Source organism: Amblyomma mixtum, chromosome 3, assembly GCF_055824585.1.
Source record: "Amblyomma mixtum isolate Tamu chromosome 3, ASM5582458v1, whole genome shotgun sequence".
In the NCBI taxonomy this organism is placed as follows: domain Eukaryota; kingdom Metazoa; phylum Arthropoda; class Arachnida; order Ixodida; family Ixodidae; genus Amblyomma; species Amblyomma mixtum.
This window is the reverse complement of record NC_143014.1, coordinates 306,109,473-306,137,277: the sequence shown is the minus strand read 5'-3', so window position 1 is coordinate 306,137,277 and position 27,805 is coordinate 306,109,473. Positions and strand designations below refer to the sequence as shown.

The following is a 27,805-nucleotide window of genomic DNA, read 5'->3' as shown; positions in this document are numbered from 1 at the left end:
CGTAGCGCTTCACAGCCGGACGACGTGCTGACAAGCGAGGTAAGCTGCTCCTATCGCAACTCCGCCTCGCTACGTCTGCGCATGCCGGCAGTACATCCAAGCAGTAAGTTGTTCCGCCCTGTCTTGCGCCTGCATGCGTTAACAGGGCAAGTAAATTATGAGGCACACTTCTGGATTCTGGCCTTCGCGCAGCGAGGTACAGGGTCAGCTAAACACCCCGCTCATTTTAAGCAGTTAACCTTCGCTGACTTCACTGCTGCTTCCCCTAGAGCGCTGCATTTTTTGCATCTTGCTGAGGGCTAAGCTGCAGTTGCAGAAACGAAGCGGAAGATGAACATTGAGATTTCGATTGTTGTGCGCGGGTTTTATTGTGGGAAAACGCTAGATTTATGATACTGTAAGTTCTGGATGCGCCTGTTATTCCCCACTGCGTTTCTTCGCAATATTACTTTCATCTTCATCCTTGGTGCCATCGATAGGCTATGGATATGTTTCTACGCAGGAGCAGGCATTGTAACTAGTCGCAGTCGCAATAAGCAACTGGGCACAAAATAGGGCCTGCCGTGAAGAGAGCTTCTAATTTAGTTGCATAGCGGCGTATATTTGGGAGATATTAAGGTTCGTTCCGGGGTAATATCGTATGGTATTGTTTGACATGGTGTGGCATGCATGACGGAAGCCAACAGTCACCGATAGGAAGGAGAATAAGGGATGTTTTTTATTTTTCAATGTGTGCTGTTGATTATTTAGAAACTAAGTGTTGCTATTTTATGGATTAAAGATAATTGTTAAGAAAGTGGACGAAAACCACATGCCTCCGGTGCTATCCGCACCCGCGACCTCCGAGCTTTGCGTCCGGTGCTCTATCAACTGAGCTACGGCGACGGCTGTCAAATCTGTTTTCGAGGATATTTCTTTATAGTCTTCGCTCCCTGGAATTGCCTTGCCGCTCGCTTTTTGAGGGTGTTGTTTAGTGCGCTCCCGCTCCCAGGGCCGAGCACCACAGTTTCAGCGAGGAAGGATTGTCAGACGTCAGCCTGGTCCTTGAGGTGATTCAGCGTGCTGCCCGCGTCGAGCAGCCGAGGCAGCACAGGCAACCACAACGCGGCTAGAGAACGAAGGAGCAGCACCTGATGTGCAGCAAAGGAAGCTAAGCTTGCGCAAGAACCACGTGTTCCTGAGCCAACGAAAGGCATTGTTGAGGTTTGCGGGGTCGCAGCGGAGCACCAGAGAGAGACGACCAGCGTGGCAGGCTTCTAGTTCCAGACTGCCCGTGCCGGGCGTGCGCGCCCAGCACGCGCTGTTCATCTTTATTTTCCTCTAGCGCGGGAACGCCGATCTCAGCGCCAGCGCCGCCGGGCGCTACAGGGCCCCCCGCCTAGACGGAACGTCGGAAGGTGCGCTCGGTAAAAGATAGTAGAAGTGTCCAGTAAGTTCATGTCAGGGGCCGGGAAGAGCTGTCGGGTGGAGTGCGCGGGCTCAGGTGGACGAGCCTGGCTGCTGCGCAATGGGCGAATGATGCATTGTGTCCAGCTGACAATGGACATCGGGGCAGGGGAGGCCATGATTGGGCCGGCACCGACTGTAGTGCTGCCCGCTGGCACAAGTGTCATCAGTGTCGGAACGTTGCAGCGGATGCCGATGGGAATCTGACGCGCCGAGTACACGATCACAAGATAGTTAAACGGGCGAGTTGGTGATACATTATGCAAAAAAACAGCGCGAACAAACGGGGACAAGACGAAGAAAACACAGGAACAAGCGCTGACTCTCAACTAAAGTTTAATCACAGGAAACACGCTTATAAAAGGAAACAGAAAACAACAAAAAAACACCAAAAACAGAACGCATGTGTTACTATGTGATGTCCAGATATGCAACCTCACTGGTTTTTTGTGTTTTTTGTTGTTTTCTGTTTCCTTTTATAAGCGTGTTTCCTGTGATTAAACTTTAGTTGAGAGTCAGCGCTTGTTCCTGTGTTTTCTTCGTCTTGTCCCCGTTTGTTCGCGCTGTTTTTTTGCATAACGATCACAAGCACAGGAGCGGGCGAAACAGCTCCATGGACTGAAGGCAGCTGTGCTGCGACAGCAGCAGCTGTAACAGTATTTGGCACAGGTGTGACTGTTGACACAACGGTGAGAGCCGTGACGATGGTGGAGGAAGTTGCGGGGCTCATTGTCAGGTGCTTGGGTGAAGCGGGATCGACAGTCTGGAGCGGTTGGCCAGGGATGATGCGCGTGTGAGCATGGTCGGCTGTAGGTGGCTGCAAAAAGGTTGTTGCAGTGACAGGCCGTGCAGCTGAGACTGCGACATCAGATGGCTGGCTGACAGCAAGAGACACAGCTGGTGGATGGACAGTTGCCGCGCTACTCGGTGTGGATAACTTGATCATTCGGTGCTGAAGGTTGCTCAAGTCAGGCACCAAAACAGGCGCTTGCTGCGACAGTGTCGAGTTGCCAGGGTCAGACGCCGAGAAGTGGGTGACAGTACCGAGGGTTTGGAGCGTGGCCCTTTGGGCAGGCGGTGTGGCTGCCTGGGTAGTGGAATTGGTATCTGACAGATGCTGTGGTGGCGGCTTCAACCTCACAGCAGAGGCCTGCAGAGCTGTTGATGGTAGTGACGAGGTAGGTGGAGATGCCGGAAGCCTCGGCACGGCTGCTGCCGCAGAGTTGTCCTTGGCTGCAGGAGGCTCTGGCGACAACGCCACTGAAGCGCAAGGAGGCAGAGCCAGAGACGCGGGTCGGATAGTAGTGGGAGCAGGACGCGAGGCGGAGCTCGTGCGGATCCCACCTGGTATGGCGTCGAGAGAGACAGCCGGGCTGGAGACGCTGGACGGGAGGGGCGGCGATGCGGCGAGGGGTTGCTGAGGCGGGCCGGGTTCTGATGAAGGCTGCGTGGGCGCGAGCGAGGCCGGTGCAGGGCCAGAGGCTGGCGGCGGCGAAAACGGGTCCGCTGCGTCGTAGAGCGGCGGCGGAACGTAGTAGGCGCCGAAGTACGCCAAGACGGCCGCACGCAGCTCATCGTATGGCCGGCCGCCGAAAGCAGAGTAGGTGAGCCGACGCAGGAGGTCGGCCGGGAGGATGTCACAAAGGACTTCGTGTTTGAACGGCTGGATGGTGATGCCGTTCAGGTACATCGCAGCCTCCAGTTGGGCGAACCACCCGCCGACGCCTGCAGGCCGGAACGCCGGGAGCGGCGGGTCGAAACTTGGGTGCTGCCAGTACGCCATGCTGGAACGCCGCTGCGATAGAAGGCACGGTTCGCCAGGTCACCACTGTTGAGGTTTGCGGGGTCGCAGCGGAGCACCAAAGAGAGACGACCAGCGTGGCAGGCTTCTAGTTCCAGACTGCCCGTGCCGGGCGTGCGCGCCCAGCACGCGCTGTTCATCTTTATTTTCCTCTAGCGCGGGAACGCCGATCTCAGCGCCAGCGCCGCCGGGCGCTACAGCATCATATCGAAAAGTTTTCAGGGAAAATCATCCCTGCTTGCGCGCGTTACAGTGCTCGCATCACACTGTCTAATCGTCTTTCCACCTTTGTTTTTTGGTACCGGCTTTGTAGTGTTTTGTACCCGTGTGGGGGGGGGGGATGTCTTCTGACTTCTATACTTTTAACTCCAGAAGTCATAGCGCCGTAACATAGCACCGCCGCTTGCGTTTAGTGATTTACTGCATCATTCGTTTTGTATTAATACTCCCACAAAGGGGAAATGTATCAATCGTCGCCGAATAGTTAAAAGAAAAACACGTTTCGCCCCGCTTCGGGAGCCTTGGTCGCAAGGGTGTTGTGAGGAGAGGTGGGGTCAGGATGTTTGGAGAAATTTTGCGGCAGCCTGAGCTTACCACAACGAACGACAGTGGCCCTCTCGTGGCAGCGGCACCGCATATAATCTACTGCTATACAGTGTCAACCCGGCTCCACGCATTCCCTCGGTTTGGGTGAGATTGGGTATCGCTGGAAAACTTATTCAGATTTATGACGTGATGTCAGTTCTAAACAATCCCACTCTGCAGAGATTTTGCATGATATAAGCGTAAATTCCCTTCCTTAAACCAAAACATCGCTAATATGTGAAAAATTTCCTGCTGTAATTTGTAGAGTCCCAGAAGTTTCCTCGGCATCATATTGTAGCATTTTAATTGCTCCTTGCTGCTCGTCGGTATTAATGAACCAAATGTGTAAGAATTCGCCGAGTCCCACTCTCTGTGCATATCTATGTTTTCTTTACCGTGCTTCAACGCACATTTCATGCTGTGGTCACCACCTATGACTACGCGTTAAAAGAAGAAAGGTGATAAGATTCCAGTTTCAAGCTTATTCCACCAGAATCTGCTGCATGGAAAGAAACTAAACACGAAAATCAGCGGAATTATCCCATTAAGTCGCTTTGAATGCAACTTTGTGCATTACGACTTCGCTGGTTTCTCTCACAGTGCGCTCTAGCCAGCATTAATTTTTCGTTAAGTGCGAGTTCAGTATCGTTCAGCTTGCGAATAGTGCGCTTGTTGAAGCCAATCAGCGAACTCAGAAAGAAATATTTCACAAAAGAACAAGTTTTGTGGCACATCTTCCGTCATTATCTTGCTGACAAATTCTGCCGCCAGTGATGACTATTCTTTGTGATGTCTATCTTCGAAACACAGGATGATTCCATGATCCCCATTGAGTTGATTTCATAAATCCAGGTGTTCTTACGTTACTTTTTCAACTGATCGCTTATAAGAAAAGTTTGCATGCGTGTAAAAAATAACCATTGGTTTTTGTCATGGTTTCCCTAAACCACTAATTAGAATGTCGCACATGTCGCCGAACGTAAGCTCTGAGCCGCCAACGTGGGATCAAGGTGACCGGCAGTGCGTATTGCCTATCGCTGCTGCGACGACGCCATGCCCAAACGCGGCACTGGAGGCAGCGCTGTGGTTCGGCCATCGCGATGGCCAGCTTGAAGACGCGATATACGATAAAAAGCCCCAGAGAGAACAGCCTTCATTTCGTTCTAGGACGTTCCGTAGACAACGTACGGGTGAATGCCCGCAGCGGCACTGGTGTGGTAGGCATTACCGGCGGTAATTATTGCACGACAAAGCAACGGTAGCACAAACGCACTATAGGCGAGGTGATGGCACGGCTAGGTTTAGTGCTGAACGCCGCATGTGCCTCACGTCGGAGTCTTTTTGATGGCTCTCTTTAATAGAGGGGACGCGGGAACCTTTGTAGAGTAACAGTGGTGGAAACTGTCGTATTGTGAGAGAGCTTGAAGGCAGCCACAAGGGAATGCTTTCCGCACTGGAATCGGCTGCGCCGTTCTGTCTCTTTCTTTCCTGCGTTTTAGCTGGGCACGTGCCATCCCTAGCCGTGATCGTTTTCTTTACCCGAAAAAAAAAAAACACTTTGTTTTAGCGGATTGGCGAAATATATTATTCGAAGAACTAACACGGGGCTCGAGTAAGCCAACGCTGAAAGCTTCAGCGAAACGTAAAAAATATGACGTCATTCTTCCTATCTGCACCATGAATCAATGAGGCAGCACGAATATAATAGGTGAATAGTGCCGGAGTACTAGAATACGCGCCACTGCAGACAGAGCAAAATAAGTATTACAAAAATATCAAATTTATTGTTACGAGGAAATATATATATATATATATATATATATAAAATGCGAGGGTTGATAACATGTTTAGGAGAACACCTAAAGGTGGAGATTTCTAATAAGGGAGTAATTGATGACTGGCATCCGCCCAAGCGCTGCCATATGGCTACATAAGAAAGCCATACATCTCCCACAGGAACTTCGCAGTTAACGAAAAATTCTTTGTGGTACGCGGTTCGAACCCGGGTGCACCGATTCTCCGGAGAAGTTGGTGTACCGACTGCGCTAACGGGATGGCGAGAGTATGGTAGGGCCGGAGCGAAATGATGAATAACTCGAAGCTTCTGTGGAAACTGTACAGTCTTCCTTTGTAGCCGTATGGCTGAGCTTGGGCCGATAACAATGATTAATTGCTCTACTATTACGAATTTACTCCACCATGGGGTGATTCCCGTAAAACATTTCATCAGCACTGTTCACACTTCGAGATATTGAGCAGTTCGCTCTCCCCCTGGGCTAGCCGTTCCTGTTAGCTCAGCTGGTAGATCGACTGCGCCGGTGAAGTGGTGGCCCCGGGCTCGAAGCCCGGACCAGGAGGAATTTTTCTTTATTACGAACGAACTTCTGTGGAAGCTATCCTAGCCGTATTGCTGTGCCTGGGTTGATGCCAATCAGTAATTACTCCGTTATTATAAAACATAACAGTTTTATAAATAACAAAATGATAAATAAACAAATAATTAAAATGTTTTGTGGTAGCAGAGGTTCTCTTGCGAAAGCCTGCTTTAGATGAAGAAAATATGCTTTGGTTTTAAAAATCTGCCATGTAATTCGAAATCTTGCGCTCTAGCTGCATACACGTCCCGCACGCGAGAAGTGTCGGGCGGTGTATGGGTGTATTCAGATAGGGACTTCAATCGAGGTGTAATGGCGGCTCTTTGTTTCCAATTAAATTTTCATATGTGGTGGGGCAAATCAGTTGACAGAAGAGAATGGGTCTTTGATTTGTTTAGGGGGGTTTAACGTTTCAAAGCGACTCAGGCTATGGGACGCCGCAGTGAAGAGATCCGGAAATTTCGACCTCCTGGGGGTCCAATAACGTGCACTGACATCGCACGCTACACGAGCATCTAGCATTTCGTCTTGATTGAATTGTGACGGAAGCGGCTGGGATCGAACCTGTGTCTTTCGGGCTAAGGGCCGATAACCATAACCACGGAGCCACTGTGGCGGCTATGGACATATATGATTTTCAAGAAAGGCTGTAGTTTTCTTGGAGAAAAATAAATCACGCCATAACAGTGGAAAAGTACGCTTTTCCGATTTCTTTAAATTACATGTTTGCATCCCCGCAGAACAAAAACGAAAATTTTGTTAGCCTGAAGTGTTTTTCCAACAATAACATGGAAGCATTTCCGTTTAAAGATATCTGAAAAACTTTTTTGACTTTCTTGATTTCGTAGAAAACAATCATGAACACTATCCAAGCAGTCATGCGTTGGATCCAAGATGGGCAGTTTTGAGGAAAATAATGGAACAAGAAGGATTGAGAACTTGACGTTGAAATTCCTGCTCGGTATATATAGGTCTTTGCTACTCCCGCCAGGAAAAGGTCGCACTTGTAGAGAGGGAATTCTTTATTTGATGGCGTGATGACATTTGACAAAATTTCAGAATTCCGAGAAACTGACAGCTTTCATTCGGATTTCAAACCAGCCATCAAAGCCCGTTATCTTTCAAATCTACCTGAAAAAGCTTTATTGCCTTGTAATTTCTAGACTTGCGCTAAAGATTTTTCTGCATTACATTGCTTAAGCTGTAGAATTAATTGCCTAATTCAGACCATAATTTGTTCATATAGAATTAGTGGAAATTGTCCTTTAAAGAGAGTAACGATCGCGAAGTAGATTTTGAACTGACTGGAAATGGTTTAATTTTAGCTAACACGTTTACAGAACTACATAAAATAATCTGGGATTTTACTGGAGCCTATTAGCTCCGTCTTTATTAGGTTCAACAAGCCTCCATGGTCCACTTCCAAGTCCCCGTTTCGTCTCGGGCTTTCAAGCCTTTATATTGCGTGTTTGACTGTTGACGGCATGGTCAAGGAAACCGTGCGCGAAGCAAACTGCTTAATGTCTTAGTTCTTAGTTCCGAGCCCTTTCATCTTTTATGCATCGTTTCACAGACCCATTGCGTTGCGCTGATTCTGAGGGCTTGGTTTGTTTCTACAATGCTTGATTCGTCAAAAACACACTCCTCATTGCTACACGTCTCAGAAGGAAACCGGCGTTGTTTTATTTTCAGCTGCGAAAGCTGTGCTCAGATGCGGCTCCATTATCAGCTGGCAGTATTTTTTTTTTATGCGAAGCATACTACTTTACCTACCACTTCAGCCCTTCACCGTGGTTATGCGCCTCCAAATCACGTGATACATGACGTCACACCACGTGACACGATGACGTCACGACAGTAGAGAAACGGGGGCCCACCTCGCGCCGTCGCTGTGGTTGTGCGCCTCCAAATCACGTGACACGATGATGCCACACCTCGTGACACGATGACGTCACGGCAGTGGAGAAACGGGGACCCACCTCGCGTCGTCGCTGTGGTTGTGCGCCTCCAAGTCACGTGATACATGACGTCACGACAGTGGAGAAACGGGGGCCCACCTCGCGCCGTCGCTGTGGTTGTGCGCCTCCAAATGACGTGATACATGACGTCACACCACGTGACACGATGACGTCACGACAGTGGAGAAACGGGGGCCCACCTCGCGCCGTCGCTGTGGTTGTGCGCCTCCAAATTACGCGACACGATGATGCTTCGCATTCTCCAGGCTTATCCAAGTTAAGCCTCAGCCATTTTTATTTCATCCAAGTCACAGTCTTTTGCCCGGAGTACATGCATATGAATTCAATGTTCAAAACTGACCAAAGCAGCTGCAAGTGACAAAATGCTTAATAAATCACAGTACCGTTGTCTCTGTCATCTCCTATCCGAATGGCTATTCATGTAGAGGCAGTGACAAAGTTAACGGGAACATACGCGATATCTGCATATAAAGTAGAGCATGACTATTCGCGAACAATAGATCAGAACACCGGAACCGAAGTGAAAACCGCAGTCCTAACGCACCCAATTCGCATATAGCCTAACTACGCAAATCGATTATCAGTTTTTTTGCGACTATGGCAGCTCCATTGATCATTTATTTGTTAGGTAGCAAAGGCTGAGAAATCAACGTGGATTGAAGACCTATGTAAACCCGAGGATCAGACACTCTGATACGAATACTGTCGTTATTTATTTTCATTCAGCTAATGATGATTTCACATGTATGAGCTTTTTCTGGATGGTCCTCTTATGGATGAATAATACGCATCGGACGTTTGCTACTTTTCTGCAAAAATAACGACAGTATTCGTTGCAGAGTGTCTCATCCTTGGGCTTACTTAGGTCATCAATCCAGTTTGATTGCTCAGCCTTTGCTGTGTTAGGAAAAAATGATCAACTGCCCTGCCACAGTCGCAAAACACTGATGATAGTAGATTTGCATATTTAGGCCATATTCGAATTGGTGTGTTAAAACTGTGGTTTTCACTTTGGTTCCGATGTTCGGATCCATTGTTCACGAATGGTCATACTCGACATTCATAGATCACTGGGAGTCCACATATCATAATGGCACAGTGGTGTAGCGGTGAAGCGATGCGCCACTGCACTGCAGTGGGGCTTGTGCGACCAAGGTTGCTCTTCCCGAGCAACCACTCGCGACCAATCATTAACTGAAGTGACACCTGCCACGGTGGGAAGTGTTGATGTACTTATACGCACGCACGCACGCACGCACGCACAGCCGGCAGGTTGCCTACAACCCGGTGGGAAGGTTGGCAGCCTGCCGCAAAGCAGGCTTCATACATCGGCTTTTTGCAAGATTGCGGGTACGGCCGTAGAAAAGATCAAGAACCGTTTGCGTGCCACTGATTGCAGCGGCGCCGTTTCGAAGGAGGACACTATTAATAGGCGCACATATGGTGTACTACATATCTGGCAATGGCTGTATCGAAATGATTGTAAGGAAGCATAGACCTTCATGACTAGCTTTGGTGAGAGTGCCTTATTAATGCGAAAGCATTACTATAGCCTATGTCGGCGGCTTTCTGCCATCAAAACTGTGTCCGCAGCGATTGTGGGAATCTATAAAAGATATCCGCTCAAATGTGGCTGTAATCGAAGGAGGATGATGTGAGGATGCAGCGCAAAAATTTTGGTGCCGATCGGATCATTAGTTAATTAATTAGAGCCAGAAAAGTGACCGAAAGTGGTCGTGGTCGTGCCGGGAGTGGTGCTAAATTTGAATAGCCTTGTCATGTACCATGTGATGTACTACATGAATGGCGCACGTGACCGGAAAAGTGGGCAGATCCAAAGCGCGGCGCGAAATTTGAATGTCCGAAATGACTAGCGAGGTTAAATGATGGCGGCTTTGGAGTTGATCGATATCTAATCAATAATAACCAATTATAGAAACGCCAGTAGTAAACGAAGATGAATTAAGGTGCATCAGCGTGAATTAAGGCGAATTATGGTGGATAAGGTGCGTAAATAAGAGGGATTAATGTGGGTATAATGTGACTTAATGATACATTGAAATGAATAAAGGAGAATTAGAGTAAACAATTGTGAATTAATTGTGAATTAGGTGAATTTATTCCGAAATAAATGAGTTGAGTGTAACTAAATTGAATTATTGTCAAAATTGTGAATTATGTGAATCAAGTGTGCATTAAATGAGTTAATTATAGAATTAAATGGTAATTATAGCGTAAGGTGCATTAACTGTGGTTTAAGGTGAATTATGTGACTCGATCACCAGACGCGACGTCACAAACGACATAATGGCAAACAGGAGCAGCTAGAGGCAAAGAGGAGCAATTACAGGCGGGCGAGGAAGAGTGAATGCTTTCGCATTACCCCAGTGCGGTTTCCGCAGTGCCCTCTAACGTTTATTAAAGTGACAGCTGGCGTGCAGTGCAACGAACCACAGATTCGGTTCAATACCACATGGCAGTAAGATATGTCGCTTAATTAACAGTACATGGACTGGTTTCGAGAACAGAGGCAAATGAGAGTGGGGTGCTGTACTGAATATTTGCGGACCTATCGCTGACACTGAGACATCAGGCAGTATTTCGAATCGTGTTTTAATAAAATAAAAGCACGACTCTTGAGGGCTTAAATTAGTTTTTGTGCTGTAGTTGGTTTTTTTTTGCTTTCGCTGTTATATCAGGATGAGTTTTCAGGGATGCATAGACATAAAGCGCCTTTCGGACAGTCGGTACCGGCGCAGCAAGTCAGCCCGCATTTCCGATATCAGATTCAGCCGCACCAGCAGAAAGGAAGATGCATGTGTCCCACAGGATGCTGTACCTGTACACGCGGCGAAAGCGGACGCCAGGCGCCGCAGGTATGTCCGTTCGCGGGGACGCCGCTGCAGCCGCCACCCGAGACTTCTTGTCGTAGACAATACCAGGACGTCCTTCCTGCGTTACAGGCAGAGCACAAAGACATTCGGCATCCGGACGTTGGATCTGGGGATTCTCTCCGCAAGTGATTGTGGTGATATGCGCAAGACTGCTCAGAGCCGGCTCTAGACGGGAGCAATCTCTCCTCAGCTGAATTATCGTGGCCGGAGTTTGTCATTTTGCCCGTAGCGCATTGCAACATTCTCGTTTTCCTTTTTTGTCCCCAAATCTTGTTTTTCATTTGCTGAACGCACCATATTTAGCGGTAACCAACCTCTGTCGTTGGATACTTCTTTTTCGAAAATTTATTTGCATTGCGAAATTGCGGTGATATTTCTGTCCAGTCCTTACAATATTTTGAATGTGTGCAGTTCTTCCAGAAGTTTTTGATATGAGAACGCACGTCACAAAAAAAAAAGCTTCGGCGTGAAATTCTCAATTTCTGATTTTGATTTGAACGTTACAGGGGCCCCAAAGAAAAAGTATATTACATAGACAGAAACCGTTTCATTCAAGCCGTTCAAAATTGGGAGTTCGCCACGTAAGGAAAAAATATAGCATTGAATAATAGAAAATAGTGTTCTTAACAATGTTTATGCCACCAGGTGCACACAAAGTGCAAAGATAATTACCGTCGTCAGTGGTTGTATCATTATAAAAAAATTATATATACTTTCACTCACTGCAGTGAGTGCCAGTGTTTACAGTGATATATTAAAGGCTTGGTTTAGTTGGTTGGTTTGTTGGGGTTTAACGTCCCAAAGCGACTCAGGCTATGAGGGACGCCGTAGTGAAGGGCTCCGGAAATTTCGACCACCTGTGTTTCTATAACATGCACTGACAGCGCACAATACACGGGCCTCTAGAATTTCGCCTTCATAGAAATTCGACCACCACGGGCGGGTTCGAACCCGCGTGTTTTGGGTCAGCAGTCGAGCGCCATAACCACTGAGCCACCACGGCAAACAACATTTTAATCTCTGAAGAAACATGACTATGTACCCATATTCGTCAATATGTGTATATAGTCGTGTTTATTCAGAGATTAAACAGTTGTTAGAAAGCGCTTCGTCCTGTGTGTTCCTCCCTTTTCCGTATTTTGATAGCGCCCACCAATACCTTCAAGAATGTATTTTCAACTAGCCCCAGTAGTAGTTCTTTTGAATGAAGCGTTCCAAAGCCTGGGATGCTTGCGTGGCATATTTGTGTGTTGCTCCATTATATGCAGTTGCTTACATACTGAACTCTGATCCGCCCAATGCTGGAATAAGGCTGCGTCTGTTGTGAATCCCAGTAAGCTTTTCTGATGTAAAACAAATTAAATTCGCCACAAAAAAAATGTTGCGTGTTTAATATTTCACCGATACGACAGATACTTTTTGCCTTCTTCTCTTCTGTCTTACCTTGGGCTCAATCCACTTTTCTCAAATCGTCGCATTGAATGTTTCAAGTTCTCGCACATGATTTTTGACTATCCGTGATTTGAGTAGCTTGGCAACTATTTTAGAGCGCAACTCTTAGCCCATTTCTGCGTTTAGGAGCGTCGCCGTCGCCGTTGTACGTTGTAACCAACAGAGGACACCCTTTAAGCTGCGAAAGCAATGGAGCGGGAGCTTGAAAATTAGAAAGGCAAAGCGCAACCTCTTCCCCTCCTTAGAAACCGGCTTGCCAGTGGGTAGCGCAGCTGTGCACAGCAACGGTGGCGTCAGACAGTAGTGGTAGAACGAGCGCGCGCGTGTCGGTGGTCGCAGCTACACCACCGCTCCTTCGCCAGACGTCTCGTTGCAGCCGAGTGAGTGAGACGCATGGCTCCGAAGCGGCCCAGTGATTCCGCGCCAAGCGGTTCGGGGAAGCAGCAGTCGGTTGACCACAACGCTTTTGCCAAGTACACTTTAGAATTTCCAAAGTGTGTTCGCTATTTTTGTGAGGAAAGGAAATGCGTAGTATGTCTCCCACAGCTGCGAAACCAATAGAGCGGGGGCTTGGTAAGCAGAGGGTAAAATTTGTAAATTGGTTTTTGAGGAAAGGAAATGCGCAGGATCTGTCTGACACATCTCGGCGGACACCTGAACCAGAGGGAAGGCGCATAACTGACCTCTTGGAACACTGAACACTTCAATCGTGCTTTAAGCTGCATGGCGGTTGTAACAGATGTGCGATGCATACTTTGGCATTGACAACTTTGTGCTAGAAACGCTGCCACCTGCCAGAGTGGCAGGGTGGAAGGGGAGTTTAATATATATATAAAGACAAGCGGGAATTTCTTACCACTTATGCAGGAGAACATCGCGTTCCTCTCCTCGTAACGGCTCCCACCGCTGTGACAACCTCGCAAAATACTTGCGCAGACCTCGCCTTGAGAACCAGGCATTGGTGCAGCAAGTCGAGCATATATCCATCTATTTCTCCGTCCACAAAGCTTTGTTCATGACCGTCAAAAACTGTTAGTGGAGTGTTTCTTGAAGAAGAAATGTGTGTGAAAAATAACAAGTTGTCTGTTATTGTACATACATGTCTTGCTCGAATTCTTTGCCTCAATCTATCGAAAAGCTGAAGCAGCTGATGAGCTGCGCTCAAATTTCGCATTAGGAAGTATGTTATCGTCGGCAAGTTTTTAAATTCTGCTATTATCATCATTAAGAAGCTGTCACGAACTAAAAATTTCACCTTTCGTTCTTCGTACTGGCTTGCTCAATGCAGTTTTTTTCCGCGCACTTTAGAAATTTTGAGCTGCCTTCCTGGGTGTACTCGTGCCCCGTCTTTGATAGAATAGTTAAATTCTACGATTTGTACGTAACATGTATTTAGTGCGCCGTTCCCTTGCGCTTTCATATTATCTCACATGCTCCTTGCTGTTACGATTTGTTTTCTCGGCAATAGGCCAAATCGAAGCTGCATTGTCTCAAAAAAAAAATAAACATCCCGTCGGCATCCCTGCCGCAGGCCGTCACCATCCGGCCAAGAGGCAGTCACGTGTCATCACGCGACCAGCGTCGCCCGCGTGGCGGCGCACCCGTTGCGATCATTGTGGCTGCCCAGGTAGCCGCAAAGTTTGTTTGTCTTGGAAGTTACTGTAGGTGTTAGGCATTAGCGCAAGACAGGCAGCTAGCAGCGAGAACTTTGAGTTTAGGGCGTTACGCAGACTGTAAAGACGTGGCAATTTTCGCTGCACGCCCTCAAAGGTTGCTGAAAATCAATAATAAGCAAATGTCTATCGCCAGGCCACTCTTCATAAGCGATAGAATGAGCGGCAGTGGAGCAGAAAAGACCAGAAGCTGCATTATTTGAGGATGCATTTCTCCATTTTCGATTTCGGATCTATTTGATAATCTTGAAATGGTCGCTGTTGTTCGGTGATGTAGCGGTGGCTTTCGAGCGTCCTATACGAAGCGAGAAGCGACCGGGCCACTGGCTCATTGACGGCCGGACCTGGCCAGGTTAACCGCTGCGAGCGGCGGGAGGCGAAGGTTATCATCGACGTGGCGCCCCGCTACCTTGTGATTTGTGCGATTGGCCGCTTGCTGCTTTCGGCTGATGCTGACGTCACGTTGATTTCAATCCAAATGGAATGAAAAATGGATATGCATTTCAAATGGATACTTATAAAATACGGCTCCAGGACTTCTTTCTTAAATCAAGGATAACAGGTGCTAACTGAGCGCCAGGACACATCGTTTGCTGCGGAGTGAAAACTTCCACTTTTCTGGAGAGGGTACGCTGGCAGGACTTAACTTGCAGACCTCGCTGGCACTCCAGTTTAGTTCATTCATGTGCTGCAGGTCGGTGTATAACGAGTAATATGAACTTAACTTCTTTTGCTGAAGCGTATGGAACAAACCCTGGTGGGCATTAACCGTGTAACCGAAATGGCTGAACGCTCATGCGATGCATCACCCTGCGCGGTCCACGTCGAACATACGATTGAGTGAATACAATACTTGCTTTCACGAGTGCAACGTGTTGGTTGGCTGTCTCGCTCGAACTAACAGCGATGGCTGAGTGCATCAATTGCAAAAAACAGGACATCAAAATGTGTACGGCTTTAAGCACACGGCTCCTCAAAGAATGAATACGATGCTTGCAACGTAGAGAAGCAGAATGTAAATAGTACATCGCAAATTTTGTCGTCTCTTGCACAGCCATCTGTGATGCGTCCCAGAATATGTCGCACTCTTAATGACGAGATAGTGCTATTTCTTTCTTTTTTTACATTAGTACTGCAGCGTCCCGCAATTGTTCTCTAACTGCTTTGATGCTGCGGTGATGTTAATTTTTGTGGAGAGATGAGATAGGCGATAACGCATCTTAGTTTCCTACCGCAGGTGTCTGTGTTGACCGATCTAAGAAGGGAAGGGAGAAGATGAGCGAGCAACAGGGCGCACAGATGCCGGAACAGGTGGCGAGCAGCACAGGCACCTCAGCGTCCCACGATGCTTCGAGGGAAGATCCTCCGTTGACTGCTTTAAATACCTTCCGGTGAGCAAGGCATGAAGAAATGACCAACTTGTACCGATGACTGAGACAACATACCTAAGCGCACGTTCGAGCGTCATGGGCGGCATTCTCTGGTCTGAAAACATTGTGATTGGCACGGCTCAGCGTTTGAGAAGCTTGCATTCACGGGGATGCCTCATCTCGTTCACAAACCACCAGGGGAGAATTGCGATTAATTGATGGTACAAAGTATCTTTGGTGAACGCATCTTCAGGTCCTATGCTGCGCCTTGGCTAATGAGTGCGCAACACAGCTCCGGAATAATTCGAACCATCTGACATGCTTAGTATGCACCGAAGTCTGCTCTCACTATATAGCCGTGCTGCTATTTTTCCTTTGTTGTGTTTGCTGTCAAGCTCTGCCAAAAATTATATCCACCATAAAAAATTTCTCCGCGGCAGGGAAATAGTTCGTCGTTCAAGCTTTTCATAACTAAACAGAAATATTATAGGACGAAATTATGATATCAAGAATTTCGATTCCTTTCGCTTGTTTTATAGAGTCGGACATTCAAAAGCTGATTTCGTTGGTTCTATGACTGCGGGCCATTAGTTGTTGATGCCAGCTGCTGTTCTTTTAAGTTGTGTCCCACGATATAGATATTCGGGCGTAACAGCGAGGCAGCTCCCGCCTCGTGCTCATCAGCTTAACTCCTTAGCAATTCAACCCCGGATGGCGGTGAGCTCGAAGATATGGATCTTACTTGAGGAACCAAAACCCGCGCTTCGGCGAAACGTTTGGGAATTAGTTAGGGAATTTGGGAGTAGTCTTTGCTTGTTTCCTCATGCATTGCTTTCATTCAATTCATTTGCACAGCCTTTGGGCTGCACGCAGCATTAAGACCGAAAACATCGCTGGTATTGCGTAGAAGGGAAAACTAAAAGCGTAAAAATTTTTTATGCCTGTTAAGGAAGAAACAACACCAACTCTTTTAGACGGCAATTACGGCAATAGGTTTATCATGGTATGAACCAGCCTGCGTTTGAAGTGACGCGAAAAATTCCTAAAATGTCAGTTATAGCGATTTTACCACGCAGTATGTGCCTGTTAAATCTCCGAATAGTCAACTGCCAGACGTCGTTAATTGCTAAACCACAAGATAATGGCCCCATGCGCCTAGGGATATTTTGCAAGGCGCAGCCCTCAAACGCCTTTCACTGCTACATCTGCTGCCGCAGTCTAATGTCTCCATACGGCAGGCTGAAAGCGGAGGCCATTGGGAGCAGCTCATCGCCTTCAAGAACTGGCAGGTGGTGGGCCCCTAGAAGCACGCTCCGTATAATCGGCTGGGAGCCCCAGCTGCGTCGCAGCTCCACTGAGCCGCCGCTGCTCGGGCAGGAGAGAGGGAACGCAAATGGGCACAGGAGCGCGGCGCACATGCGCCGGAGCGGCCTGCGCTCCCCGCAGATCCCGCACCACCGCTCCGGCCGGCTCACGCATCAGTACAGCCACGCCGCCAGGCGCAGCGCTGCCAGAAGCCATCTGCTGCGCCGTTTCACGTATGCCATCGCCATCGTGCTCTCGCTGGTGCTTCCCCTGCCTGGCAAAGAAGAAAGGTTAGCGATATTCAAGCGCTAACTGCTGAGCTGCACTTTGTCGCGAACGGTTCACATAGCGGCGCTGAGCGTCAAGAGGCTATGAACACGCACCGCAAATTTTATGCGCGGCGTGTCTACATTTCAGCATGTAATTGCATAAATGATCAATGATACGGTTTCCGCTATTGTTTGTTGGCAATTACACAGTGAGATGTCACACTAAAAAAATACGCGCTGAAGTTGGACGTATGGGTTACGTTTTACAGCTCGGTTAGGATGCGTACGCGCCAGCCACTACCCCGCAATGTAGAGCGCGCATAATGGACTGGAGCAGCAAATTAGTCGAATGACGTGCCACAGCTATCATCTTTTGGTTTTCCGTTGTAAGTGTAATACTTTAGAATGCGATTAGAGGTGCATTCATATAGCGGGTGTCTCCGGGAAGCCCACCACTAATTTTAAAAGTAAATTTTTTAGGTAAAGACGCCTTTTTTCTGTTATAGTAGCAACAGCGTTGGCGGACACCAGAGAAGATGGTAATCATGTTCAGTAGAAAGTGATTAACTAAATTCTAATAGTCAACATTTAAACGGTCTCTTTGCAGTTAGAGCTTCGCAGCTGGCCATTAATGATAAGCATATTAGTTTTTAGTATTCAGAAGAAGCGAGTACTCTCGCCGCTGTGGCTGAAGAAAGTTGAGATGTTTCTCGCATAATTCGGAAACTGCGCACCTGTGGTGCGCGCAGACACCAAACCATACCGCTCCGCGGCGCACTTCCACGGGGCCTTCTCTATCGTGCTTCGGCTCGAGCAGCGAGGAGCGGTGAACACCTCAGCGCAGGCTGGGCAGTGCCTGTGAGCTGGCTTGTTGACCAGAGGAATTTCAGGAGTAGTAGTTGTATTATTAAGGACAGAACAAACTCAATATTTTGTGCCTCAAATGCCTCAAATTGAAATGTCTCAGAATGAAATTTGTGCCATTCACTATATGGGCGGCCCTGGACTTTGTTGCGCAGGGTACCCGCACACTGACTGGCACATTATTCTATGTACAACCCAGCAGCCGTGTATTGGAGTTCCGGCAGCGGCATTTGGAACAGCCTGCCCTTCCTTCATATTCTTCTCACGGCGAATACTTCTAATCTATGCACATACGAACCGAGTGAAACTGCATTGGGAGCCGGATTATTATTAGTTAGGTGGCTAAAAAGAACACTGGCTCAAACCATTTTGTTGGACAAGGCATTTGGCGCCGATGCCGGTGGTATGACACTTTTGTGTACCGAGTGAGAATTGCACCTCAGTCCTATAAGACGGACGCAGTCTCGGCAGTATCGGAAGACTGGCTTAGTTTTTCAAGAACAATTCATCACCATAAGCCAAACTACGTTCACTGCAAGAGAAATACCGCTTCCAAATGACACCCAATCAAAAATTTCCGACTCCAACAGGAGCGGTCTTATATTGCGAACGTGTCTCCATTGCAGGAACGAGTACTCAAGGCCTATGATAAGGCTTCGGTAGGCGGTTACATTCTGAAGCAGGCAGTTTGTTCCATCTTACCTCTGCTTGGTGACGCTGGATTGACAAGTGAAAGCTTTAACCTGTATCACCTCTGAATCTTTAAAGGAACTTGAAACGAAAGAGGTCAGCTAATGTTCAAATCATTTAGAATGTAGGGATGCGGTCTAATGATTTTCCCTCGTAATATGCACATAAGCTTGTGTACCCGAATTAGAAAACCATGAAAGCATCTTGTGTTCCAAGCTCCTCTTTCGAGGCTCCAGAAGAGAGCAAAAGTTGTAGTTTTACAATTCCTTATTTGTCTCGCAATCACAAGGTTGGCATCACTAATGAGGCAACAGGGCCTGGGTGCAGATAGAATAAGCGCAGAAACTGCACTTTCCCGGAAATAGTTCTCTTGCCTCAAAATGAAAATGTGACATAAGGATGTCGTAGTTCCACGCCTCAAGAAGAAGCTCTGTCTCAAACATAATTGCGGTCTGTCCCTGTGTTAAGTCGCGTGGTACACATTTGCTAGGGACATACGATAAGTGTGGTAGTACATCCGAGTTCCGAGGTTAACATGATATTTTCTCCACAATTTTTCGCGAAACCTATCCATTCACTTACTACGATGTTTTCAGCTGTCGTTCACTGCAAGCTAAAAATTAGATAACGGCTCTTTTTTTATTATCAGCATTTTGAAAGTGCAGATGCCCTGAAACATTCGCTTCATCTCTTCCCTGCTACGCATCAGTATGAAACTGTACAATAAGTGGGTGGCGAACATCTCTGCGCTGTGCTTAGAGCATTCATAAAAGGGGCTGTGAAGTAACATCCTCTTTCATATAAAATACAGTTCAAGTTTGACGTGTGAGGCATTTTTTACATTGCACAACAGCTGAGGTGCATCGTTAAGGCAGAGACTAGACCCAGGAAGCGGCACTGAGTTTACAGTGCGCAGGTCTTCACAGTGCACATATAATCAGAAAAAAAAATGCTTCGCCTGGCGATATCTGGTTAGTCCTGGTAAGTTTTTGTTTGTTGCATTTGTCTTTTTCTTCACTTTGATTGGTTCTCTTCTTACCGCTTTATGTTTCACAGACTTTCTAAGATGTTCAAAGTTTGTTAACTTCGGAGGCCAATATTCCGGATGTAGTTGTGTCAAAGTATTTTTTACGACAAACTATTTTAGAACTTACGTTATTTAGCTGACAGCCATTTAGTTCATAGCGGAATCCAAACATCTCCGGAGCAGACATGTGAGAGATATTTCTGTGTCATGCTTCAACTGGCAAAGTAGTTATGTATGAGAAGGCAGCGGAACCATTTTTGCACTTCCCCTGCGTATCTGACTGCCATTTCCAGCTATCTTGAGGATTTGCTCACTAGTTTCGTTTCACTGTGAAGCTACCACTACTTAGAGCGGAATAATCAATACTCAGCTTTTCACTTTTTCAGCAGGATCTCGTGGATCTAGGCTTTCGGCACTCATAGTATTCATTGAGATTCGTAACACAATATCCAAAAAACGAAAAACAAGTTCTCCTAGCGCCTTTATGCGCTTTTGTAACGAACAACATCTAAGAAGATGACCGCTTAAAGTATACTAGCCCTGGTTCTTTGCAAACTTTGTTTCGACGAGCTGCTGCGTGATCTAATCTATCAGCGAACTTCATGTTCTGGATATCAATTCGCCCAGATTAAACGCATTCTCCAGCATTTAACATGTCCTCACTGCACCATCCTGTTTCCACGCAGCGCTGGTAGTCGGATGAAAGCCGGAAGCAGGACATGGGGCATGCGTCATCCCCTTCACCACCGCAATGGGTTGAACCTCCCAGTAGCGCCGTTCAACGAGTTCCCACTGGGCACCGCTCGTACCACTGCAGAAAGCCATCATATGGCAGAACTTCCGCAGACCAACCCGACCCTCAGCAGAACCATCTGGTGCGTACATTTGGCGAGAGCCCACATCTTGAGAAGCCGAACTTTTTTGATCAGGCTGCTTTAGAAAAGTATAGCCTTTCTAAAGCGTTAGAGCTTCAGAACTGAGATGGTTTAGGATGACCCAGCTGAGAAAGTGGTGAATAGGGATGGGCTGTGCAAATGAAAATCTAAGATGTAAAAAAAAGATAATCGTATGCTTCTTTTTCTTTTTTGGCCTTAGATGGTACGTGACCCAGCAACCCGTGACGACGGCCCCTTCTGCTCGTTTCATACCAGCATAAGAAAAAGCGCTACAAAGCTTTTTCATCTGCTCAATGGCCGATGGCACGTGAATCTTTGGTGCGACGCTGTCGTGTCAGAATAGCGCAAATGCTTGAACTGCCCCGAAGATTAAACATGGTTAACGTCAACCTTGGAGCTGAAATGGGAAATTTTCCGTGGTTAAGCCGTGAGCATGAAGCATAATATTGGTCGATTAATTATCTAAGGACGGATAAAGCACGTTTTGCTCCACTACCCTTAACGACGATCGGTTGTCTTGCTTTCTCATTACATGTCTTTTCAAAGCTCAGTTCTTCCTTTTGCTTTCGACTTGGATGTCAGCAACCCGCATTTGTTTCCTCACCCACTCGGTCCGCTTCCTGTCTCTTAACACTACAACTATCATTTTCTTTTCCATAGCTCTCTGCATTGCCATCAATTTAAGCTGAACCCTTTTCGTTATTCTACGTGTATAGTTCCCCATAGGTGAGTACCGGTAAGAAACACCTGTTCTATACTTCTTGAGGGATATTGATAAACTGCCATTCACGATCTGAGAAAGCCTGCCAAATGCGCATCACCCCATTCTTGTTCTTTTAGTTATTTCCCTCTCATGATCGGAAACTGCGGTCGCTACCAGCCCTAAGCGGACATGTTCCCTTACCACTTGGGGCAGCTCGGAACCAATCATAAACTGCTGTTCCCTTCCGAGCTATTGAACATTACTCTGCATGTTAGTTTTTAGACCACCCGTTCTGGTTTGGTTGTTTACGTCACTGATAGTTTTTGTAGTTCATCTCCTAGGTGACTTAGAAAGGCAATACCATCAGAGGGTGCTTATTTTTAAACAATACCCGGAAAGACAAGGTGCGACCACATGACATGATTTTGGCTGAAAAGCGAATAGCTACGCGGGCTAGGCTTGGCAGACCTTGCCGAAGCCACCGGCGCCGCGGAGCAGTGATAGAGCTGCTAGCCAAAGCCGCTGCTTTCACTTGTTACATTCCTCCGATGAGTATTTTTATCTTTTGTTAATCGCATTTTTATTTTGTTAATTTCGGGAGAAGATTTCTAGCCACAAACTCCTTAACGGGCATTGCAGAGTGTTTGTTGGGCCATATATATGGTATATCGGCCAAGATTTATAAATTCGGCGTCGCAGTGATCGTCGACAGGCACTAATTGCTTGGGCCGCCACGGTGGCTCAGTGGTTATGGTGCTCGGTTGCTGACCCGAAAGACGCGGGTTCGATCCCGGCCGCGGCGGCTGGAATTTCTTTGGAGGAGAAATTCTAGAGGCCCGTGTACTGTGCGATGTCAGTGCACGTTAAAGAACCCCAGGTGGTCAAAATTTCCGGAGCCCTTCACTACGCCGTCTCTCATAGCCTGAGTCGCTTTGGGACGTTAAACCCCATAAATCAAACCAAACCAAACTAATCGCTTGGTTGAAAATGCAGGAATGCGAATTTGATGCCTCCCTATAAGAGGCGCTAGATGGCATATATAGGCGGTGCATCTATACGCCCTCACCAGGTAGGTACTACGAGGTGGACGAACGTTCCTGCACGGACATGCAATACCGCACTTTGAGCCAGGTCTTTCGACCAGTTTCATGAACTGCAAAGAGTAAACGGCAGTGTGTTTTTGTGGAGGCCGAACTAAAAGTGGACAAAACGGAGGCCAAATACACAACGCTACGCCGGACGAGTACGGCGTAGTTGCAGAGCAGGTTAAGGCATAAGTGATAGTCACCTCACAGTGGCAGCTGCACCGCGAAGTCTTCTATTACGCCATCTCTCTTCCCGACTCATAATATCATGTCCACTTAAACATAAGCTCAATCTTGTATCCATACCAGGATGGCATCATCAGCTTGCGACCAAAAAGAAAAGTGTGTCGTCGTTTTCAGATGCCGGCATCTCAGAACTTCAACCGCGATCGCGCGGCCATACACGTTTCAGGCGTGGAGCACTGATAGTGTTTGTATGAAAGTTTGAGCGGCAACTTGTCGTAGCGTTTCATCCTATACAAAAAGGCAATGATAGCATCAGGAATTTACGGTTCGAACTCAGCAGCACGGCCAGCAGTCTCTTCGCGCCGGTGTAAGGACCGAACGTCGATGTTTCAAGGCGAAAGCCTTTAATGGCTCATGCTCGCGGTGTCCGTCCGTGCACTGGAATCGTGCCAAGTGTGGCCTCTCCTCCGCGCAGCGACGCAACCTCCTCCGAAGCGGCCCAGTGATTCCGCGCCAATCAGTTCGATGGGTTGACCACAAGGCTTTCGCCAAATACACTTTAGAATTTCCAAAGTATCTCCAGCAATTCCTTTTCACCCAAGAAAAAGTTCACAGGGAATGTTAATTCTGTAGGCGTACTTTTCCAGTTGCGAATATCTTGGGCTGAAAGATATGCCATAAGCAAATAAACTGTCCCGATAGGTACTAAAGTTTTAGTGAGCAAGTTATTTAAAGCTAACAGTAGCACCAGCTTTAGAATTGCATTAATATCTCAAAGCACCTGGGTATTTCTGATTCTGTCCGTCACTATGTCAATGCGTGGGCGTGTGGACGCCGGGAATATTGGGAGGAACGAAATACACTTTAGCACTTGCCATTTTAATTACCTGTACTTTTTCTCAACACCGGCAATACATTCATATCACACTTGCAACATGAAATTTGTGCCCTAGTTCACGCTTTAACGACTTTCAATTTTGATTAAAAAGAAAGAAGAAACACGAAAAGTGCACAAAAATGAGTGTGCCAGCTTTCCTTCACACACACACACAAACACACACACACACACACGCGCGCGCACGCGCACGCGCACACGCACGCACACGCACGCGCACGCACGCGCACGCACACGCACGCACACGCACACGCACACGCACACGCACGCGCACACGCACACGCACACGCACACACGCACGCACACATTGAAAACTAAACATTTAGACAGATTTGCTGATCTTGTTGGGTTTGATACCTTGGAGCAATCTTCGACACATTTCCAACCAAAAGTTTTTTAAAATTTGAAACCCAACACATAGACACAGCGAGAGGCAGGACGGACGGGGCATGTAGGAGTGTGTTTGATTCTAGTCCACCTCTTTTCTTCATGCAGGGAATCATTCTGAGATCAGTTTTCTTATACGTGAATCAGAGCCAGTTTATTTTGTGTAAATCATAAAAAAGAAAGGATCATTTACGTTTTGAGATGTGCACTGTACCTTCAATCTGTTTGAAACATGTATTAATTTTTTTTCGAAGTGCTCCAACCTCCGCAAAAACATGCATATTCCAGTTGATACAGCGCAACAGAAAGTAAAGAAAGAATTGTCTATTCATGGTTAAAGAATGCAGCGCGAAAAGACAAGGAGCAACGAAGGAGAGGACAGGACTGGCGCTGTCGTCGACAGCGCCGACAAGCGCCGTCGTCCACAGCGACTGTAAGAGTAACATTGCACAAAAGACGCAGCACATCCTTGGGCGGCTTATAGGTTGTGGCAGTCACACAATGGTACTGCCCGTGGGCTTAGGCAACTCGACGTCCTCCGTCGCTTCTTCGCCTGCTGCCGTTCTTCAACATAAGCACTACGTATGGTCTCCCCGGTTGCTTCCGCTGCTTGAGCAGCCTCCGCCATCAGCCGCTGTAATTAGCTGGGCACCGCGCTTCCTTTGGCACTTTTGGGGTTTTGGTGTTTAACGCGCCAACAGACTGGTGATCCTCATTTGCAGATGCTAGCAGTAAAGTGCGCAAAGTTTTCATTTCTTGGCGCTGATGAGCATAGGACGCAAGGCAAGGCTTCCGCTCGCTCAGTAATCCCGTAGCCCCCAGTCGCGGTACCAGGGCGCCACCTGTGATGCGAGCTTATAATGAATTTTGTTAAGCGTCTGTGCGCCTCTTGTCAGTGTACCTGTATGAACGTGTGTAATTGTCCTAAAGGTTGCCCGTTTTATAAAAAAAAAAACCTGAATAAAAAGATCGGTGAGGTAACGTCAGTACGCAAAGCTGCATCCAAGCCGTGACTTGAAGGGTTCAGTCTGTGTGAAAAGCGCGAAGGAATAAAAGAGCATATGCCAAAGTAAATTGTTGATATTAGATTGGCTGTCATCCTCTTTAATTTCATTTGTTCGCCTTCAGGGACCATTACACGCGTACTGCAGAAGAGAATGACCTTCAGCAGTGCACAGTCATGAGCATTATGAAAGGAAACAAGCTTTATCTGCACAAATCTGCGTATTTTCTAGTTATTTCTCCGGTAGATTTTAGAACCACTTGGGGATATCATGCGCCAAGAAGAAGGGAAGATCTGTACTTCTGTACTTGTCTCAGGTGTTATGGAGTAATAAATAAATTAATGCTCCAAATTTGTCCCACCACATGCTGCTCACGACTGCACACCGTTCATATATACTTTGTCATAATTCATTGAAAATGCTTTGGAGAGAAAAGTTTAGTTGGGCTATTCACGGGCCGAGCTCTCACAGGCCGCAAAACGGATCTTGAATGAGTAATGCCCGTTTCTTCAGCTGTCACGACAGCCCGCCGAATGACAGCAAATGTCGTCGTCATTCACGCACTGTGTGGCCACGAGAATGCTTTAAGATTTTGATTCTAAGTTCACTAGCACATATATTAACTTCAAATGACTTGTGGGAGCGCAGTGGCGAGGCAAAGCGGGAATCTTCGAGTAAAGTAGTAGAGGCAATTGCGCAGAACCGCGAAGACATGTAATACTTGTTTGTCATGGTTCTTGTCACGTGAGGGGCGACCAGATTTATGAATTTACCTGCGTTCACTTGCTTCTGTGTCGTTCGAGATTGTCATAAATTGTCGTAGGAGGTTGCCCGCAAATAGGAGCAACCGCCTAGAAGTTGGCATTGTTTTTGCATTGCGGGAAGAATTATTCGGTTGCCATCGATTTATTACCTATGTCGAGGTGGGGAAGGGCTCATCTAGATATACGCGAATCTGCTAAAAAAGTATTTTTCGTGGTTAATTAGCTGTAGAAATCCTACCTGTCTTGATGGTGGCGTTTTACAGAGTTCAGGGTCCCCTGCTGTGAACGGGTTGAGAAAAAGGCCGTCGCTGTCTGCCGTGTTGAGTTCAGGGGTGGCGAAGAAATTTTGAGATAAGGCGTAAGTATCACTTACAACAGTCTCCACCACAGCGGAAACAGCTGAGAGCGGCTTTAATCGTTGCACATAAATGCGCGTAGTTTCGTGCGTGACAATCAGTACGAAAAGGCCTTGTTAAACAAACTACATGAAAAGCTGGCACACAATAGAACTTCGCGGAAATCTTTCAGGAAACGGTTATATTTATGTTCGCGGCTCTGGTGATGCGTTAGCATTACCTTCGTGACCTGTTGCCTCTTTATTCTCGCTACAAATACAACAGTGTCGTTTTGCAATAGTAGTGATGCCTTCATATCGTTTGAAGCTGTCGCGCTCACAGTCTTTTTGTTAGTTGATCGTGGCTAGCGTGGCGTTCCGTCCCCAGTGTTCTCATCGAATATGCACAAGGGCTTTATGAAAGCAGCGCATAGGCCGTGAGTGGCTGCTGGCGTGGATGTGCATCTTTGGTGATTTGCTGTGGCACCCGGGTTTGGATCCGCTTCTTTCTGACTAAAACTGTTCAGCCCGAAGCTCAAGTGCTGTAGGAGGCGAAGTTAACGGCGTGTGCTTCCCATATTGTGAATTTTGCTTCACGCGTACAAGTATGCCCGTAAGGGAAAAGGATTTTGGAAATAAGTTACGGGACACGATCTCCTACTCCTTCATGCTCCTCTATAATACCAGGGGGCGTGATATATGCTTCGATGTCGAGTGCCTGCTCAGAGGGTGACCGAGCAATGAATGCCCTTCACGGATATAAAAATTAACACTGAAGGTGTGTTCACTCGTGAAACTGTAGTTTTATGTTGTGTTTTAATGTACCGGTCACCTAGAGGTGCAGGCGCACTTCCAAGCTTGTGAACGACAGATACGTGTATCATAAGTTGAAATTTTCTTTTATTAGGCATATAATCTGGAATCTGTGACATAGCAGTTGATAATGAGCAGAAAAGAAGAGGTCTTTTGCGGAACACACGAGAAACAAGCCAGGTGTGACCGAGACGAAGAAAAGCATAAGCACAAATCATTGTTTTTTCGTGGTGTTCTTCTCAGAGAATATATAATGAATATTTCGAAAATATTTTGGCTTCCATTAACTGAGCAGACGGCACTGCGCAGGGCTTCCACGAGGACTGCAGACGGCTTCACGGTGGCGGCGATCCGTACTACAGAGCCCGCCCGTCGCCACTCGAGGAAGGCATCCGACACTGCGCCTACTCGCAGCAGGTTTTCGTGATGCCATCTGCGACCCGCATTGGCTGCACGTGCCCAGGAGGCGCTGCCGTGTCTCCTGCAAGGGCACCACTTGTGGCAATTTTCTAGTTTGCTTTCCTCATTTCGTACGGCGTTTTTGAAGGTTGTGTCTAGATGGGATTTTGATACCTTAGAGAAAGAATTCTGCAAGACACAGCTGATGATTTACTGTTTCTTTTGGGGCAATTCCTAAGCAGCCATTTTCGTGGGAATTTGCGGGACACTGGTATTTAAGCAAAATCTTATGTTGCCATTACCTGTTAACATTTCTTCCAAGGCTTGAAGTTTCTAGAGAACCTTTGCTACACTTCATACAATCCACAAAACCATCCAGTGAATTGTTTCGCTGATGCTGCATGGAACGCTGTGCAGGGTAGTGCTAAACTATGTCTGGCAACCCCTTCATGCCTACGGTCGCAGTACCGTGGTTTGCATAGACTGCAAATTGTATGATGCCCAAAATTTTAACTTCTTCACGCCGCTGAAAAATTCCGGAATAAAAAAGGACTTAGACTGGCCAGTCTGAAATCGGCACATAAAATTAGCAGCGCACTAAAGCGGCGA

At 47.2% G+C, this 27,805-nt stretch overlaps 1 protein-coding gene and 1 pseudogene across 3 annotated transcripts in view; both read left to right on the top strand.

The window, feature by feature from the left end:
- Positions 1-1,112, top strand: part of LOC149355494 (uncharacterized) — a 75,319-nt pseudogene extending 74,207 nt beyond the window's left edge. Inside the window, exon 5 of the transcript XR_016289353.1 lies at positions 992-1,112. The product of XR_016289353.1 is annotated as an uncharacterized LOC149355494 (transcript). The remainder of the gene's footprint in view (positions 1-991) is intronic.
- LOC149355493 (uncharacterized) lies at positions 11-27,805 on the top strand. Of its 2 annotated transcripts, none has more exons than XM_089577652.1 (5): positions 11-39; positions 15,443-15,596; positions 16,814-17,170; positions 20,417-20,605; positions 27,107-27,805. In XM_089577652.1, the coding sequence occupies exons 2-5, from the start codon at positions 15,481-15,483 to the stop codon at positions 27,222-27,224; spliced, it is 780 nt and encodes a 259-aa protein (XP_089433778.1). In that variant the 5' UTR covers positions 11-39; positions 15,443-15,480; the 3' UTR covers positions 27,225-27,805. The 2 variants fall into 2 exon arrangements, with proteins under 2 accessions (XP_089433778.1, XP_089433777.1); XM_089577651.1 differs by having other exon boundaries at positions 16,793-17,170.